The 18,105-nt window shown below is 54.4% G+C and overlaps 1 protein-coding gene across 1 annotated transcript; it reads right to left on the bottom strand.

The window, feature by feature from the left end:
• Window positions 1-320: 320 nt before the first annotated feature.
• FAM227A (family with sequence similarity 227 member A) lies at window positions 321-17,845 on the bottom strand. The gene is made up of 12 exons (XM_056137472.1): window positions 17,786-17,845; window positions 15,705-15,851; window positions 14,636-14,737; window positions 13,898-14,002; window positions 12,045-12,168; window positions 11,410-11,517; window positions 11,228-11,238; window positions 6,887-6,968; window positions 3,875-3,969; window positions 2,950-3,107; window positions 2,230-2,382; window positions 321-486 (listed from the first exon to the last, which is right to left on the bottom strand). The coding sequence occupies exons 2-12, from the start codon at window positions 15,750-15,752 to the stop codon at window positions 321-323; spliced, it is 1,152 nt and encodes a 383-aa protein (XP_055993447.1). The 5' UTR covers window positions 15,753-15,851; window positions 17,786-17,845.
• Between the last annotated feature and the right edge of the window lie 260 nt (window positions 17,846-18,105).

Consider the following 18,105-nt stretch of genomic DNA (forward strand, 5'->3'; position numbering starts at 1 on the left):
ACAAGGAGGGGCTGGAGTGATAGCACAGTGGGTAGGGCGTTTGCCTTGCATGCAGCCGACCCGGGTTCGATTCCCAGCATCCCATATGGTCCCCTGAGCACCGCGAGGAGTAATTCCTGAGTGCAGAGCCAGGAGAAACCCCTGTGCATCGCCGGGTGTGACCCAAAAAGAAAAATGAAAAAAGATAACAAGGAAATAGAAATGCTTAGTACAGAGGCAGCCCCAGACCAGCGACGGCCCTTATAGGAGGAAATTGGGTGTCACGGCGACAGTGGGCTGTCCCAAGGCTGGAGAATCTTGGTGGAACGGCACATTTCCGCTTAGCGCGGGTTTCTTGAGTGGTAGCGCCTTAAGATAAAGTCGATCTCTTTCAGGTAGCTCTCCCTGGTGGGCCTGATGGCTGGTTTCGCAGAGCTCTGAGACATGATGAACCTGTGAGCTTTCTTTCTCATCTCAGCTTCTTTCTGGTCAATAGTCTTCAACTCCCTGTGCAGAACCACAAAGACACGCGGGCCGGGAGGTGAATCAGTACGCGCCTTCCACCCACGCGGAGCAAGACAAACATTTATGGGGCCAGAGAGAGTGGATGTTGGGGAGGGCGTTTGCTTTGCACATGGTCAATCCAGGTCTCATTCCCGGCATCCCATATGGCCCCCTGCACCTTCAGGTGTGATCCTCATTTTTTTTTGCTTTTTTGGGGTCATACCCGGCGATGCACAGGGGTTACTCCTGGCACAAGCACTCGAATTACTGGCAGTGCTCTGGGGACCATTTGGGATGCTGGGAATCAAACTCGGGTTGGCTGTGTGCAAGGCAAATGCCCTCCCCGCTGTGCTATCGCTCCAGCCCCCAGAAGTAATCCTTCAGTGCAGAGCCAGGAGTAACCAAGGAGAGCTGACCACAGCAATCATTCAGTCACAGAGGGGGAGGGGGCTTGCTGTGTGCCCCAGGGACCATGCCAGCCCCAGGACTCTGAATGAGAGAATGAGAGGTGGTCTGGTCCTCAAGAATCAGATGCTCCACCACTCAATTCCTCTTTTGCAAACCACAGCACCCAAAAGGAGAGAGAAAACAAAAGGGAACGCCCTGCCACAGAGGCAGGGTGGGATGGGGGGATGGGGGGCGGGAGGGATACTGGGATCAGTGGTGGTGGAGAATGGGCACTGGTGGAGGGATGGGTACCCAATCATTGTATAACTGAAACCCAAGCACAAAAATTTGTAAGTCTGCAACTGTACTCATGGTGTTTTACTAAAAAAAAATACTTTAAAAGGCGCCTGTTGAGATGGCAGGCCAGACTGTGGTTAGGACAGGAAACCTAGAAGCACTGTTGGAGGAAGTTGACACTGGTGGTGGGATTGCTGATGGAACATTGTATGTCTAAAACCCAACTACAGATAACTTTATAAACCATGGTCCTTTAATAAAATAAAATTGGAAAAAAAAATCAGATGCTCCAATCAGGAAAACAGGGAGGAAATCCCCTGTGGCAGCTGAGTTCACTTTCCAGTTGCTTAACATTAAAAGCTTAACCTGTGTTTGTGTGTGTGTGGGCATGGACTGATGGACTGAACCTGAACCATGTGAAACATGGAGCCCCAGCCTGCTTTTCCAGTTTCTTTTTTTCTTTTAAAGATGTTTTCATGAAGCATCAGTGTTCTTTTGTGTTAAGAAAAAAAAAATCAGGGGCTGGAGCGATAGCACAGCAGGTAGGTTATTTGCCTTACACGCGGCCGATCTGGGTTCGATTCCCAGCATCCCATATGGTCCCCCGAGCACTGCCAGGGGTGATTCCTGAGTGCATGAGCCAGGAGTAATCCCTGCGCATCACTGGGTGTGACCCCCCCAAAAAAATCTGCGGTCAGAGTGATAGTCCAGCGGGTAGGGCGTTTGCCTTGCAAGCGGCTGACCTGGGTTCGATTCCCAGCATCCCATAGGGTCCCCCCAGCACCGCCAGGAGTAATTCCTGAGTGCAGAGCCAGGAGTAACCCCTGAGCATCGCTGGGTGTGACCCAAAAAGAAAAAAAAAAGAAAAGAAGCTCACTGATTTCCAGGGTAAGGAAGGAGAATTCTGAATCTCACACGAGCGGGTTTGGGGTTCCACCCCCCAATCTGGGTCCCACTCCCCCCAGGCAAACAGCGACCCGGGTCTGGTTCCGGTGGAGACCAAGCAATGGAGCTGGGCCCGGATGTGGCTGCGCCCGAACCGCCACCCTGCTCCCGACCCACCTCTGGAAGTTTTTCCACAGCTCCCGGAGGTGCCTGTCGAAGTTCTGCCACCCCTGCTGGTGCATCTGGTGCAGCTGCGTGACTCTGTTCCTTCGCCTCATCATGTTGCTCAGCACCAGCCTGATGATGTCGCGGTAGGTCAGCGAGGTCTCACTGGTTCTCTGGTCAAGGACAATGGAACGGGAGCAGGGAGGCGTGGAGGCAGAGAGCCCTGACAAAGCCCTGTTTTCCCCGCAAGGGAGCTGAGCTGGAGCAATAGCACAGCGGGTAGGGCGTTTGCCTTCCACTCGGCCAAACCGGGTTCGATTCCCAGCATCCCATAGGGTCCCCCGAGCACCGCCAGGAGTGATTCCTGAGTGCATGAGCCAGGAATAACCCCTGAGCATCATCGCTGGGTGTGATCCCCCCCCCAAAAAAAGCTCCCCGGGCCACGGGCTTCTGGAGCCGGGACCACTGCAAGGTTTGGGAGAGACCCCAGGAGAGGGAAACGGGACTTCCCTCCGAGGGAAATGCCACTCGCCAGGGCCCTGTCCATCTATCTGTCGGGGCAGATTGGGGACCAGAAGCATGGGCCGCTTCCTCTCAGCCTCCTGGCAGGGGCTGGCCACTGAGACTGGTGCTCTCTGGGTGCCAGGCCCCGGCTGAGGGCCCGTACACCACCCCCCAATCACGCCGACTCTGGGAGGGGGCGGCCAGCGCAGCGCCCGGTGCCAAGGATACGGCAGCATCCGGCCCGGCTCCCAGCGGGTGATGAGCACGTCCTCCCCGTGCTGGGCCATGCTGGTGTATCTGAGCAGGAAGTGCAGGATCAGGGGGCTCTTGGCGCAAACGTTGAACAGGTACTTCTCCATCTTGGGATTTTTGCAGGCCGGGTGAGACTGCGGGGAACAGAGAGCGGAGAGGGCCACGGTCAGTTCCAGAGCCTGGACCAAGACACAGCGTGCGTTCTTTTTTTTGGGGGGAGGTCACACCCAGCGATGCACAGGGGTTACTCCTGACTCATCACTCAGGAGTTACTTCTGGCAGTGCTCAGGGGACCCTATGGGATGCTGGGAATCGAACCCAGGTTAGCCACGTGCAAGGCAAATGCCCGACCCGCTGTACTCTCGCTCCAGTGCCAGCCCTCATTTTTGTTCTTAACATTCTTCTCACTGGGGCTGTGCTGGGGCTGTGCTCGGGCACTAATCTGCAAAGCATCATTCCACTTCTCACTCACCTCCCTGACAGGGTTTCTTTAGCCCATCTCACTTCCCACTTTTTTTTTTTTGCTTTTTGGGTCACACCAGGCGATGCACAGGGGTTACTCCTGGCTCTGCACTCAGGAGTTACCCCTGGCGGGGCTCAGGGGACCATATGGGATGCTGGGAATCGAACCTGGGTCAGCCGCGTGCAAGGCAAACGCCCTACCTGCTGTGCTATCTCTCCAGTCCCCTCACTTCCCACTTTTGTTGCCAGTGCTCGGGGCTTCCTCCTGGCTTGTGTGCTCAGGAGAACTACAGAGCACCCAGGATAGACCTGGGATTGGCCGTATGGAAGGCAAGCACCTTCCCAGCTGTACCATCCGGCCCCTTATTTTTTCTAGGGGCCACGCATCAGTGCCTGGTGCCTGAGGGCCCCCAGGACCCTACCTGGGACGGACACTCACCTGCTTGGAAACACTCTCGGCCTGCCACCGCGCTTCCGAGATATTCTTCACTTGCTGTGTAGCTTTCCTCGAGACCAGGGTCTGCCGACGAGGCTCTAACAATGCACATGAGACACACACACACACACACACACACACACACACACACACAATGCATCATGAGAACTCAGTTACCAGCAGGGGTGGGGAGATCTGAGACTCAGAGTGGGAGCGATAGCACAGCGGGAAGGGCATTTACCTTCACGGGGCCAACCTGGGTTCAATCCCCGGCACCCTATAGGGTCCCCCTGAGCACTTGCAGGAGTAATTTCCTGAGTGCAGAGCCAGGAGGAACCCCTGAGCATCGCCAGGTCTGACTTTAAAAGTCCCACACATCCAAAACAGAGCTGGGAGACTCAGCTTCCTATTGGTGTGCAACTATCAGACTATATCCAGATCATCGGGACATAATTTCCCTTATGTTTTAATTTGCTGCGTGCCTTTGGCCAGCCATCTGTCCACTTACTTCTCTATCTGTCCCTCAACCCAGCTTTTCAGCCTCAGTTATCCTGAGGTGGGCACGGGCCGGAAGGTGACTAACTTTAAGACACTCGCAGGTTAGTGAGAGGGAAGGGCATGAGTGAGACCCCTACCACTGGCGCAGAGAATTCGCTCTAGGCCACCACAGGCCTCAGGAGAGCTCTAACGGTTTTGCAAATGCTAAGCTTAATCTGAGAACATGTGGTGATTAAGAGAGAATAAAATTGGGTCCGAGTGATAGTCCAGCATGTAGGGCATTTGCCTTGCACACAGCCAACCCAGGTTCTTTTTTTCTTTTTACTTTTTTTTTTTTTTGCTTTTTGGGTCACATCCGGCGATGCACAGGGGTTACTCCTGGCTCTGCACTCAGGAATCACTCCTAGCGGTGCTCAGGGGACCATATGGGATGATGGGAATCGAACCTGGGTTGGCTGCATGCAAGGCAAACGCCCTACCCGCTGTGCTATCTCTCCAGCCCCCATCAACCAAGGTTCTATCCCCAGCATCCCATATGGTCCCCCAAGCACCGCCAGGAGTAATTCCTGAGTACAGAGCCTGGAGTAACCCCTGTGCATCACCGGGTGGGACCCAAAAAGCCAAGAGAGAGAGAGAGAGAGAGAGAGAGAGAGAAACCAGAGCAATAGTACCGCAGGGAGGGCATTTGCCTTGCAGGTGGCTGACCGGTTTTGATTCCTGACACCCCATATGGTGCTCTGAGTTTGCCAGGATTGATCCCTGAGCAGAGCCAGGGCTAATCCCTGAGCAGGTATGGCCCCCAAAACAAATAAATAAAGGGAATGAAAGCCAACTCTTTTTCTTTGGGGGAGCTTGTTCGTTTGGGGGCACCATCTGGGGTGCTAAGGATCAAACAACGGTATGAAGGCAAGTGCCCTACGTCTACACTGTCTCTCCAATCCCACTTAGTGGTGTCTTTTTATTTTACTTTGCTTTATTTGGGGTTTGGGGCCTACACCTAGCTTGCTAAGGGCCTATTCCTGGCTGTGTGCTCAGGAGTGACCCCTGACGGTGTTCAAACTGGATCAGACAGGATCAAATTGTGTGTATGGCAAGAGCCTTAACCCCCATTCTCTGTCCCCAGCACTTATTCCAAGCCATTCTTCAACTATTTCCTGCGAGCATCTTCCAAGGCTACAGAAGCCAGCCGTGGCCCTGCCCCTGGCCCATGGAAGGGAACACAAAGAGCCTTTGATGAGCCTGAAGTTGGTAAACAGTGTCCCAAGAAACTCCTCATTAGTCCAGTAATGGCCAAAGAAAATAATAGGTAGTCGCAGCAGTATTCACCAGAGCCAGAATCTGGAAACAACCCGAGTGCCCAAGAACAGACAAATGGATAAAGAAACCATGGCACGTGTACACAATGGAATACTATGCAACTGTCAGAAAAAATGAAGTTATGAAACTTGCCTATAAATAGATGGACATGGAGAGTATCAAACTGAGTGAAATGAGCCAGAAGGAAAGGGACAGATACAGAATGACCGCATTCATTTGTGGTAAATAAAATATATATATATATATATGTATGTATGTATATTAGAAGAAGAATATCCCTGGCCAGGGAAAACAGGGGTTAGGAGAACTGGCCAATGGTTGGAACTAACCACAAGTGTGTGTGGGGCTGAGGGTCAGTAAGATAGAGAAGAGACCAGTATGACAATAATAGCTGGGAATGATCACGCTGGACAAGTTAAAAGCAGGTAAGGGATATTCTTGATAACCTTTCAGTATCAATATTGCAAACCACAGTGCCCAAAAGAGAGGAGAGAGAGAGAGAGAGAGAGAGAGAGAGAGAGAGAGAGAGAGAGAGAGAGAGAAGAAAAGCGTTTGTCATAGAGGCAGGCCGAGGGTAGGGGGTGCAGGGGTGATGGGAGGGAACCTGGGGACTCTGGTCTTGGGAAGTGTGCCCTGGTGGAGGGATGGGTGCTGGAAACTGTAGGACTGAAATCCAATTGTGAACAGCTTTGTAGCGTCCATCTCACAGTGATTCAATAAAAATTTTTTAAAAATACACTGTCACTGTCACTGTCCTCCCATTGTTCATCGATTTGCTCAAGTAGGACCAATAACATTGTGAGACTTGTGACTGTGTTTGGCATATCGAATATGTCATGGGGAACTTGCCAGGCTTTGCCTTTTGGGCGAGAGATACTCTTGGTAGCTTGCTGGGCTCTCTGAGAGGGGTGGAAGAATCGAACTCGGGTCAGCCAGGTCTGTCGCGTGCAAGGCAAACGCCCTACCCACTACGCTATTGCTCCAGCCTTAAAAAATTATTTAAAAACTGTAAAATAAAAAAATAAGTAATAATAGGTAGTATTATTTAGGGGGACGTGGCGATGCTGAGGGCTTTCTCCTGGCTCTGCACCCTGCGATCATCCCTGATGGGACTGGGTGACCAGGGCTAAAACCTGGGTTGGCTGCGTGCAAGATTATTTTTGAGCTAATGAGATAAAAGCCCTCATTTGGGCAAGGTACCTTTTGGGGTGTAGGTGTCCTGGGTCCGATAGCTGTCTTCTGACTTGGTCCCAGATGAAACAGGTCTCTCACTGCTTATGCCCTGGAAGGAAGGACAGGAGGGGTACACAGAACCCTCCAACCCCCCCAATACAGGGAAGGAAAGAAGTGGGGGGGACGGAGCGATAGTCCAGTGGGGAGTGCGTTTGCCTTGCACACAACCGACCCAGGTTCGATCCCCGGCATCCCATATGGTTCCGAGCAGCACCAGGAGTAATTCCTGAATGAGGAACCCCTGAGCATCCCTGGGTGTGACCCAAAAAGCCAAAAAAAAAAAGCCGAAGGGGCTTCCATGAACCGGCTGCTGCCCACACGCACCTGCCCTTGACTGAGTGAGCCACATCAGGAAGGACAGCTTCGGGGTGACGCCAGAGGCACCCAGGCCACCTTCCCTCACTGTGGGATCCCCGCGGAGCGGCCAGTGGGTTACATGTGACCACTGAGCAGATGACGAGCACAGCCCACGGCCTCCCCGGCAGATGGGGAAGGGAATCGCAGAAAACAACAGGAACCCAGGCAGGAACCCCCGCTCCACACAGGGAGGCCCAGCCAAGCTCCGATCACTCTCATTCTGGAGAACTTTTGGGGGGGCGGAGAGGGGAGTCTCAGCAGGGCTTGGGGGCCCTACCTGGTGGTACCCAGACTGGGGATGGTCAGGCTCGGCGGCTGGGGGGTCACCAGGACTGTACCTGGTGGTGCTCAGGGGACCTTGCGTGACTGGGAAGGGAACCCAGCCCCTCCCCCCGACAAGCCAGGCACATGCGGGTACCCTGAACCATCTCCCAGGACCTCTGGAGAACTTTTTTTTTCTTTTTGGGTCACACCCAGCGATGCACAGGGGTTACTCCTGGTTCAGGCACTCAGGAATTACGCCTAGCCATGCTTGGGGGACCATATGGGATGCTGGGAATCGAACCCAGGTCGGCCACGTGCAAGGCAAATGCCCTACCCGCTGTGCTATCACTCCAGACCCCCCCTGGAGAACTTTGGATTCTTTTTTTTAAATTTTTTTCTTGTTCTGAGATAGCAACTTGAGCCTCTTGGTTGGGCTTCTGAAATGTGTCGGGATTTTATTCGGCTCAGAAGGAAAGGCCTCCGGACGCCTGGCTCCTGGGACAGCCAGGAGAAACACAGTGGTCTTTGGGCTTCTTTCTGGGGCCATGCCAGCAATGCTTACATCTGGCTCTGTGTTCAGGAATCACTCCTGGTGGAACTTGGGGATCCCTATGGGGTGCCGATGGCCGAACCCACATCAGCCGCATGCAAGGCAAATGCCCTCCCCACTGTCCTATGGCTCTGGTCTCAGAGAGGCTTTTTTTTTTGTGTGTGTGTGTGTGTGGCTTTCGGGTCACACCCCGTGATGCACAGGGGTTCCTCCTGACTCAGGCACTTAGGAATTTCTCCTGGTGGTGCTCGGGGAATCATATAGGATGCCGGGTATTGAACCCACGTCGGCCACATGCAAGGCAAGTGCCCTCACCATTGTCCCTCAACTCCAGGTCCCAGAGAGGCATTTTAACCCATCTCTCCCTGAATCATCCTGGCTTGGCCTCTGTCAGGCACTGAGCACTGTATGCAGAGCACCGGGCTGAGAGTTTACAGCCGAAATCACTCCCAGGAAGTAAAGAGACACATGGGCTCTGACCTGGAGGCGGGAGAGAGGAGCGCGAGAAGGAAAGAGGGTCTCTCCTCCCGGCCCGGCCCAGGAAGGGGGACAAGACACGAACCCCGCAACCCCCCCCCCCACACACACTAACAACACAACACAAGGTGGCAGCACGGTGCAAGGGTGACAGGGAGCTGGGGAGGCAGATGACCTGTGAGGCGATGCGGGAGAAACTGGGAACATGAAGCGCCACTCGGAGCCCGTGGTTCCCATGGGGGTTCCTGGCAGAGGGGCAGCTCTCTCTCGAGTCGGCCCGACGTTTCTATTTCCGCTCTCGGGGGAAACAGGCCCTTGTGCGCACAGAGGGAGCCCCCGGGGGTCGTTCCTAGCTATCCCAGAGCACATCTGTTCCGCCAGCACTGACCTGCCCAGTGGTGACCAGGATCCCCAGGGCTATCCTGATGGTGCTGGACTTGTGGAGATGTCCAACTTGGGGCCTCAGATATGCACTCTAGTCCTTTTTGTGGGGTGAGGGGGGTCACACCCAGCGATGCTCAGGGGTTACCCCTGGCTCTACTACACTTAGGAATTACTCCTATAAGTGCTTGGGGGATTGAATGGGATGCTGGGGATCGAACCCAGGTCGGCCGCAAGCAAGGAAAGCGCCCCCCCCCACCCGACTGTACTATGAGTCCGTCCTCAAAACTCCAGCCTTTAACTGTGGTTCCCCAACCTCCCCACCCCCACCGGGATACTGACGTGGACACAGAGCCTCAAGGAAAGGGCCAGGGGCCATGCTGGGAGACTGCCCTGAGTCCAGCGGTGTGCAAGGGGGTGCACTGGACGGGCAGGCCAGCCCACCCCACAGCACCCCTGCAGGTACAGGAAGCAGAGCTGGAGCCTGACCGGAAGTCACCCCAGCAAATGGGGCTCTGCGGATTCTGGCTGGACTCCAGGTCAGAGCCCGTGTGTTTCCTTACTTCCTGGGAGTGGTTTCGGCTGTAAACTCTCAGCCCGGTGCTCCGCATACAGTGCTCAGTGCCTGAGAGAGGCCAAGCCAGGATGGTCCAGTGTGCACTGGACGGGCAGGCCAGCCCACCCCACAGCACCCCTGCAGGTACAGGAAGCAGAGCTGAAGCCTGACCGGAAGTCACCCCAGCAAATGGGGCTCTGTGGATTCTGGCTGGGGCTCCCCACTCACCGGCACGTGGGGTTTCCGGAACCTACTGCTCCTGGAGATGGTGGGCCTCCGCTGCGTGGAGGCAGAGCTCGTGTCTCTCCCCAGTAGAGAGCTGTCTTTTCCTAGTGAAGAGAGACATTTGTTATTTTTCTAATTTTTTTATTTTTTGCTTTTTTGAGTCACATCCGGTGATACTCAGGGGTTCCTCCTGGCTCTGCACTCAGGAATTACTCCTGGCGGTGCTCGGGGGACTGAGCTGGGAATCGAACCCGGGTTGGCTGTGTGCAAGGCAAACACCGTACTTGCTGTACTATTGCTCCAACCCCATTATTCTTTTTTTAAATGTAGGAATACTGCTATTTATTCAGCCATTGATTAAGCTGATTGAATTGGCCATGAACTCCACATTTTTTGTTTTTTTTGGGGTTTTTGGGTCACACCCAGCAACGCACAGGGCTTACTCCAGGGTTTGCACTCAGGAATGACTCTTGGCGGTGCTCAGGGGACTAGATGGGATCTGGGAATTGAACTCGAGTTGGCAATGTGCAAGGCAAATGCCCTACCCACTGTACTATCGCTCCAGCCCCCACATTACTTTTTAAAAAAAATTTTAAATTGAATATCCATGATAACCATTACCAAGCTGCTCATAACTGGGTTTCAGTCATACAACGATCCAGCACCCACCCCTCCACCAGTGCACATTTCCCACCACCGATGTCCCCTGTTTCCCTCCCACCATCCCCCAACACCCCAACCCCCACCCCCAGCCTCCCTCTGTGGGAGACACTTTCCTTCTCTCTCACTCGGCCTCCTTTTCCTTTGGGAGAGACACTTGTACTTTTTTTTTTTTTTTTTTTTTTTTTTTTTTGCTTTTTGAGTCACACCCGGCGATGCTCAGGGGTTACTCCTGGCTCAAGCACTCAGGAATTGCTCCTGGCAGTGCTTGGGGCACCCTATGAAATGATCAAACCCAGGTCAGTCGCATGCAAGGCAAACGCCCTCCCCACGATACTATCCCTCCGGCCCCTATAGCACAACTTCTTAAGTCCAGGCTCACTGAGCAGCCTTCCCGGGCTCCCTTAGTGCCAAGTCCCCAGTTCTGGGCCTCATTCACCCCAACAGGATCGCAAGGCTCAAATGTCCAAATGTCCCCGTCCAGGCCCAACTGTTCTTTGCTTTTCCGCCGATTGTTATTGAACTTGCCCATGGGCCAGTTCCTGGCTGCCCTGAACTCTGGTTCCCTCTGCAAAGTGGATTTGGGGTGGACTTTCTTTTTTCTTTTTTTTTTTTTTTGGTTTTTTTTTTTTTGGGTCTCACCAGGCAATGCTCAGGAGTTACCCCTGGCTCTGCACTCAGGAATTACTCCTGGAGGTGCTCGGGGGACCATATGGGATACTGGGAATCGAACCCGGGTCGGTCGCGTGCAAGGCAAACGCCCTACCCGCTGTGCTATCGCTCTGGCCCCTGGGGTGGACTTTCGAGGGTTGTCAGGATTAAATAAAAGAACCCCTACCCCACGGTGGCCTGTAAGAAGCAGACCCTCACCCCCACCCTGGAAGCTGCCATTACAAGGTCAACCCTCCCCCACACCCCAACTGCATCCGTTCACCCCAAAATACTGACATTTGCTTAGGAAGCTGGAGGTGGCAGGGCACAATGGCGGCCGGCCCGGGTCCCTGCCTGGCTGGGACCTACCCTTCATCATGTATTTGCTCAGACTCATTAACTCTTCTCTCCGGTGTCTCTCGGGGTCCAGTTTCGCGTAGTTCCAGTTGCTATAGCTCTGAGGGCTGGGGTAGATCCCTGAGAGGAAGCCAAGAGGGGCGGGAGAGACAGGACAGAGGGTAAGGCGCTTGCCTTGCACGCGGCTGACCCAAGTTTAATCCTCAGTATCCCATGTGGTCCCCACGCCCCACCCCTGTGCCCTGCCAGGAGTAAGCCCTGAGCATCGGGGCTGGAATGATAGCACAGCGGGAAGGGCGTTTGCCTTGCACGCGGCCGACCCAGGTTCGATTCCCAGCATCCCATAGGGTCCCCCAAGCACTGCCAGGAGCAATTTCTGAGTGCATGAGCCAGGAGTAACCCCTGAGCATCGCCGGGTGTGACCCAAAAAGCAAAAACAACAACAACAACAAAAAACCCCTGAGATTGCCAGGTGTGGCCCCAAAACCCTCCCACCACCCATAACACACACACACACACACACACACACACACACACACACACACGTGGGACCAGGTGAGAGGCCTGTGAACCAGGCTGCTCCCTTCCCTGCACCCCCATTGGGTGTGACCTCATGACCCTGGGCCAGCTCTGTCTTCCCGGCTTACCTGAGAACCACAGGCCCATGGTGTCGCAGATGGAAGACTTAAACTCGTGGGTGCTGAGCCAGGACTGGGAGAAGCAGCAGCAGAAGCTGGTATAGAGGGCCTTGCTCAGGAGCATGGGCAGTCTCTGGGGGCCAGGCGAGCTCGGGTCACCCTCTGGACCCGCCCGCAGACAGCCCCAGGATGGGGCTGGAGCGACAGTCCAGTGGGTAGAATGCTCGCCTTGCATGCATGCATCCCAACCCCAGATTCGCTCCCGGGCATCCCCAAGGGTCCCCTGATTCCTGAGCACGGGGCTAGAAGTAATTCCTGAGCACGGGGCTAGAAGTAATTCCTGAGCATCACTGGGTATGGCCCAGAAACAAAAGAATAAATAAATAAATAGACAAAGAGGGGCTGGAGCAATAGCACAGCGGGGAGGGCGTTTGCCTTGCACGCGGCCGACCCGGGTTCAATTCCCAGCATCCCATATGGTCCCCTGAGCACCACCAGGAGTAACTCCTGAGTGCAGAGCCAGGAGTAACCCCTTGCATCGCCAGATGTGACCCCAAAAGGAAAAAAAAATAAAGAATTGACAAATTAAGGGCTGGAGCAATAGCACAGCGGTAGGGCGTTTGCCTTGCGTGCAGCCAACATGACCAACCTGAGTTCGATTCCTCCACCCCACTCAGAGAGCCCGGCAAGCTACTGAGAGTATCTCGCCCACATGGCAGAGCCTGGCAAGCTACCCGTGATGTATTCGATATGCCAAATACAGTAACAACAAAGTCTCCAATGGAGACGTTACTGGGCCCGCTCAAGCAAACCGATGAATAACGGGAGGACAGTGACAGTGACAAATTAAGGGCGGGAGTTCTTGTGTAGGGCACTTGTCTTACATGTGTCTAACCTAGGTTTAATCTCCGGCATCCCATATGGTCCTCAGAGCTCATCAGGAGTGATTCCTGAGGACAGAGCCAGAAGTAACCCCTGAGCACTGCCGGTGCGACCCAAAAACCTAAAAAAAATTTTGATAAATATGTTTCCAGATAGTTTCCTATCATAGGCCCACATACATTTATGTCTACATTTGATTTGTTTGTCTTGATTTGGGGGAGCCACTGCAAAGTGCTCGAGAGGCCTGAGGTTCCGGGGATCAATGCTGGGGCCGTGTGCACACCATGCTTGCACACTAGCCCTTTGGTCTAATTCCCTGTTCACTCTCCACACACACACACACACACACACACACACACACACACACACACACTCTTGCATAGATTGCTTTGCTTTTCATCTTATTTATTTATTTATTTCGGGCCGACCCGGGTTCGATTCCTCCGCCCCTCTCGGAGAGCCCGGCAAGCTACAGAGAGTATCCCGCCCGCATGGCAGAGCCTGGCAAGCTCCCCGTGACGTATTCGATATGCCAGACACAGTAACAACAAAGTCTCCAATGGAGACGTTACTGGGCCCGCTCAAGCAAATCGATGAACAATGGGAGGACAGTGACAGTGACAGTTGGTTTGGGGGCTATACCCAGCTCGGGACTTTTAGCTGTGCCCTCAGGGATGACTCTTGGCCGGGCTCAGGAAACCACATGGGGGGGGCAGAGATTGAACCCAAGCCAGCCGTAAGCAAGAAATCCTGGGACAGAGAGAGAGAAACAGAGAGAGAGAGAGAGAGAGAGAGAGAGAGGAGCAGGAAGGGGGAGGGGATCTACCTCTTCTACGCCCTCACTGCGCTGTGCTTCAGTGCTCAGACCCTCCCCCCCCCCCCCCCCCCCCGTTTCCGAGATGCTCCTGTACGGGATGTCAGAACCGTTCTATTCATGCAGAATAAACCCGTCTCTGTGGTGACTCCCCAACAGTGCTCACCTTTAGGATCGCCCTCTCATAGAAGGTACCAGGGCCAAAAAATAAAAGGGAGGCATAGTTCAGGGCAATCCGGTCGAACAGCTTGTTCTGGATCTCCTTGTCGGGCTGCCAGGAGCAAATGAAGGCGGGGGGGGGCACCGTCAGACTCCCCCCGGAAACGCGGGTGGCAGTCAGAGCTTATCCCCCCCTATTCAGGAATCTATTCTCAGACCTCCAACTTCCTATTTGCTAGGGAACGACACCCTAGAGGCAGGGCAAAGCCCCCCAACTCTGACCGGGTCCCAACTACCTTCTATTTTTTTTTTTAAGTTTTTTTTTGGTCATGCTGGGTGATGCACAGGAGCTCCTCCTGGTTCATGCACTCAGGAATTACTCCTGGCGGTGCTCGGGGGACCATATGGGATGCTGGGAATCGAACCCAGGTCGGCTGCGTGCAAGGCAAACGCCCTTCCCACTGTGCTATTGCTCCAGTCCCCCCCCCACACAACTACCTTCTTGGCTCTGCCCGGGAACATCCCCTTGACAAGGACCAGCTCCCCGAGCTGGTCTGAGGGGGGCCAGGACCCCGGGGAAATGGTGAAGGCACAGGCTGTCTGCCAGAGGCAGGGCGAGTGGGGGATCAGGGGAGGCAGCAGGGCTGAGCGCCCCGGGAAAATGGGTGCAAAGCACTCTGCAGGGATCAGCTCCGTCTCAGCCAAGCGCCAGAAACCAGCCAAGACCCCCCCGCAGGTCACGTACCTTGTACCTTTCGTGGAAGATCCACCAGAAGCTGTCCAGCCATATGGCCTTCACAGAAGGAGATAAGAAAAACTTCTCCAATTCTTTTTCAACACAAAATGTCTTGAAAAGACACAGAAGACAGTTATTATGTTTGGGTTTTCTTTTCCTGGGGGGGGAATAATGAGTTCTTGACCACACCCACCAGTGCTCAGGGCTCACTCCCAGCTTTGTACGCAGGGATCACTCTTGGCAGTGCTCGGGGGACCATACAGGGTGCCAGGGATTAAGCCTGGGTTGGCCGCATGCAAGGCAAGCGCCCAACAGGTTGGATAGCTCCGGCCCCCAAAAAACACATTGCTGGGGCTGGAGCAATAGCACAGCAGGTAAGGCATTTGTCTTGTATGTGGCCGACCCGGGTTCAATTCCCAGCATCCCCCGAGCACTGCCAGGAGTAATTCCTGAGTGCAAAGCCCGGAGTAACCACTGTGCATCTCCGGTTGTGACCCAAAAAGGGAAAAAAAAAAACAGACAATTATTGCTATGACTGTTTGTTTTGTTTTATTTGATTTGGTGGCCACACCCGTTGATGCTCAGGGGTAACTCCTGGCTCGTGCAAGGCAAATGCCCTCCCCGCTGGACTATGGCTCCAGCCCAAACCAATATATTTCATAGCGTATGCTTGGGGCCGGAGCCATAGCACAGTGGGGAAGGCGCTTGCTTTGCTTGTGGCTGACCCGAGTTTGATCCCCGGCATCCCACTGGGTACCCTGAGCACTGCCAGGAATGATTCCTGAGTGCGGAGCCAGGAGGAACCCCTTAGCATCGCCCGGTGTGACCCAAAACAAAACAAAACAAAAGTGCACTTGTGGAAAACACAACAGAAAGGCAAATCGAGGAGTGTGGGCCATGGGCCGGGGAGGTGGGGGTGTGTGTGTCCAATCCCCTCCATGTCCACAGGGTGGCCACTGGGTATAACTGCTCCGCTGTCCTGACTCAGGGGCAGGAAACCGGAGCACACAAACCTGGCGAGGGAAAGTTGGGGTGCTGCTGGTCATGGGGGTGCTGCCCCTGCGCTTGTGCCTCTCACCTTGCCAGTCAGGGGGCTCCGCTCCGCCAGGATCAAGTTTCTGACCATATCCAGGAAGACCACCCCGTTCGGGAGCTCGTTGGGCTGAGCCTCATTAAACTCGGGGTGCTGGAACAGTTCTGCCAGCAGGTTTTTAGGGGCGATTTTCTGAAACAGGAAGATGCGTGTGGGGCTGGGGAAGGTGGGGGGCACAGCTGGGGGAGCTTAGTTTGGTCCCCAGCACCACACAGCGCCCCCACCCCACCCCCAACCCCGAGCATCTCCACGTGTGGCCTCAAAACCAAAGAAACAGGGGCTGGAGCGATAGCACAGTGGGCAGGGCTTTTGCCTTGCACGCGGCCGACCTGGGTTCGATTCCCAGCATCCCATATGGTTCCCCGAACACTGCCAGGAGTAATTCCTGAGTGCAGAGCCAGGAGGAACCCCTGTGCATCACTCGGTGTGACCCAAAAAGAAAAAAAAGGCAAAGAGAAGTATAGGGGAAAGAGCACTTGCCAACCCAGGGTCAAATTCCCAGCAAATGCATCCGTCTGGTCCCCAAACACCACCAGGGGTCACTCCTGAGCAGAGCCAGGAACAGTTCCTGAATGCCACCACCAGGAGTTACCCAACCCACCTGCCATAAATATTACAGACTATTAACTATCTTTAAACTATTAAATTTATTTTTAAAATAAATAAGATTGATTTTGCCCTAATCTTCACCTACAAAGAACTAGAAGCCAGAGAGACAGTCCAGCATGGAGGATGTCTGCCCTGCATGTGGCTGACCTGGGTTCGATCCCTGGCATCCCATATGGTCCCCCGAGCACCGCCAGGAGTGATTCCTGAGTGCAGAGCCAGGAGGAAGACCTGAGCATCTCCGAGTGGGGCCCACCCAACACTCCTCCCCCTCAAATTTTTTTTTAACTATAGAAAAGAAAGGAAGCTGTTCCCATCACCCTCAGGGGCACCACTGGCACCCACTGGCACCATTCTGAGGAATTGAATCCTTTCCTAGCTGGGCAGCACTATTGTTCAGGAATGAGGCAGTGAAATGCATTGGCTGCACAGCTCCACTAGCTACCAGCTGTGTCCTTTCACTGGGACCTCTGTGTCAGCTTGGCCCCATGCTGTGTCAGCTTGGCCCCATGCTGGGTCAAGGGTGCCCCTCTCAGGACAGGCTCCGCCCCCAGGCCTCACACTGTTGGAATCTCCTAAGCTAAAAGGTGCAGGAAGGCCACAACATCGCTGTTCACTCTTCTCCAGCATTTAAAGGGTTAAATGCCAGCCGCAGGAGTCATAGCACAGTGGGGAGGGCATTTGCCTTGCATGAAGACAACCTGGTTTGATTCCCAGCATCCCATAGGGTCTCCTGAGCACTGCCAGGAGTAATTACTGAGGGCATGAGCCAGGAGGAACCCCTGTGCATCGCCGAGTGTGACCCAGAAAGAAAAAAAAGGGTTAAATGTCGAGAACCAAGTGGTTTACAGCCCAAGCTTTCAACCACCAGCTCTGAACCTTGAACCTGAGCCAGCGAGCAACTGGGAAAGGCTAAAACCACTAGTGGGAAGAGCAAAGGAAGGAGAATCTGGCCCGGGAAGGAGAGAGTGAAGAGAGGCTGGATGCGGATGGGAGGATGTGAGGCCCCGCCCTTGGCCAGTGGCTACAGGCAGCCGATGTGGCACCAGGCGGGCAGCGAATTCTGGCTCTCATCTGGACAGGATTCTAAGAAGACACTTGCTAGGACATGGAGACACATTACCTCCAGGAGGCTTCCCAGGGGCATTTTGAGAAATCCCAGCCCTGCAAAAACACTGTTCTGGGGGCTGGAGTGATAGCACAGCTGGTAGGGCGTTTGCCTTGCACGAGGCCGACCCGGGTTCGATTCCCAGTATCCCATATGGTCCCTCGAGCACCGCCAGGAGTAATTCCTGAGTGCGGAGCCAGGAGGAACCCCTGAGAATCACTGGGTGTGACCCAAAAACAAAAACAAAAAGAGCCTCAAGAAAGAGACCATGCCCAGCTGCCAGTGTTGCCTCCTCAGGGGCGGAGCCCGTGGCAGGCCCCACGGAGAACAGACCCAGCAACCGCTTCCTTACCCTTTTGGTGAGACCTCTGGGACTCTTGGAACCGACGATCTTGGAATCTATGTTCTTGCATGGGAGCGTCTCTTGCTTTGGAACAGTGCCTACAGCAGAGCAAGAGGAGAGAAACGGACATGAGTGACAGCACAAGCCAAGGGCCGCTGAGCATGCTGGGAGCTGCCGGAGGACGCTCATTCGCCTCACGAGATCTCACTCCTGTGGCCCATTTGGACAGATGGAGCCACAGAGGCAGCCCCGTGTCACTGCAGCCTGGACTCTGAGACCAGGCCGGGACAAGTGCACGGTCTGCGTTTCAGGGGGCTGCTTCCTCCAGC

Source organism: Sorex fumeus, unplaced genomic scaffold (assembly GCF_029834395.1).
Source record: "Sorex fumeus unplaced genomic scaffold, SorFum_2.1 ptg000125l, whole genome shotgun sequence".
NCBI classification, from domain to species: domain Eukaryota; kingdom Metazoa; phylum Chordata; class Mammalia; order Eulipotyphla; family Soricidae; genus Sorex; species Sorex fumeus.

Coding starts and splice junctions, on each gene's coding strand:
- FAM227A (XM_056137472.1), bottom strand. CDS start 15,752: ATGGTCAGAAACTTGATCCTGGCGGAGCGGAGCCCCCTGACTGGCAAG. Junction 3,108..3,874: donor CCGAGAGTGTTTCCAAGCAG/GTGAGTGTCCGT, acceptor TGTTCCCCGCAG/TCTCACCCGGCCTGCAAAAA. Junction 2,383..2,949: donor GAGCCGGGCCGGATGCTGCC/GTATCCTTGGCA, acceptor CCAGAGAACCAG/TGAGACCTCGCTGACCTACC.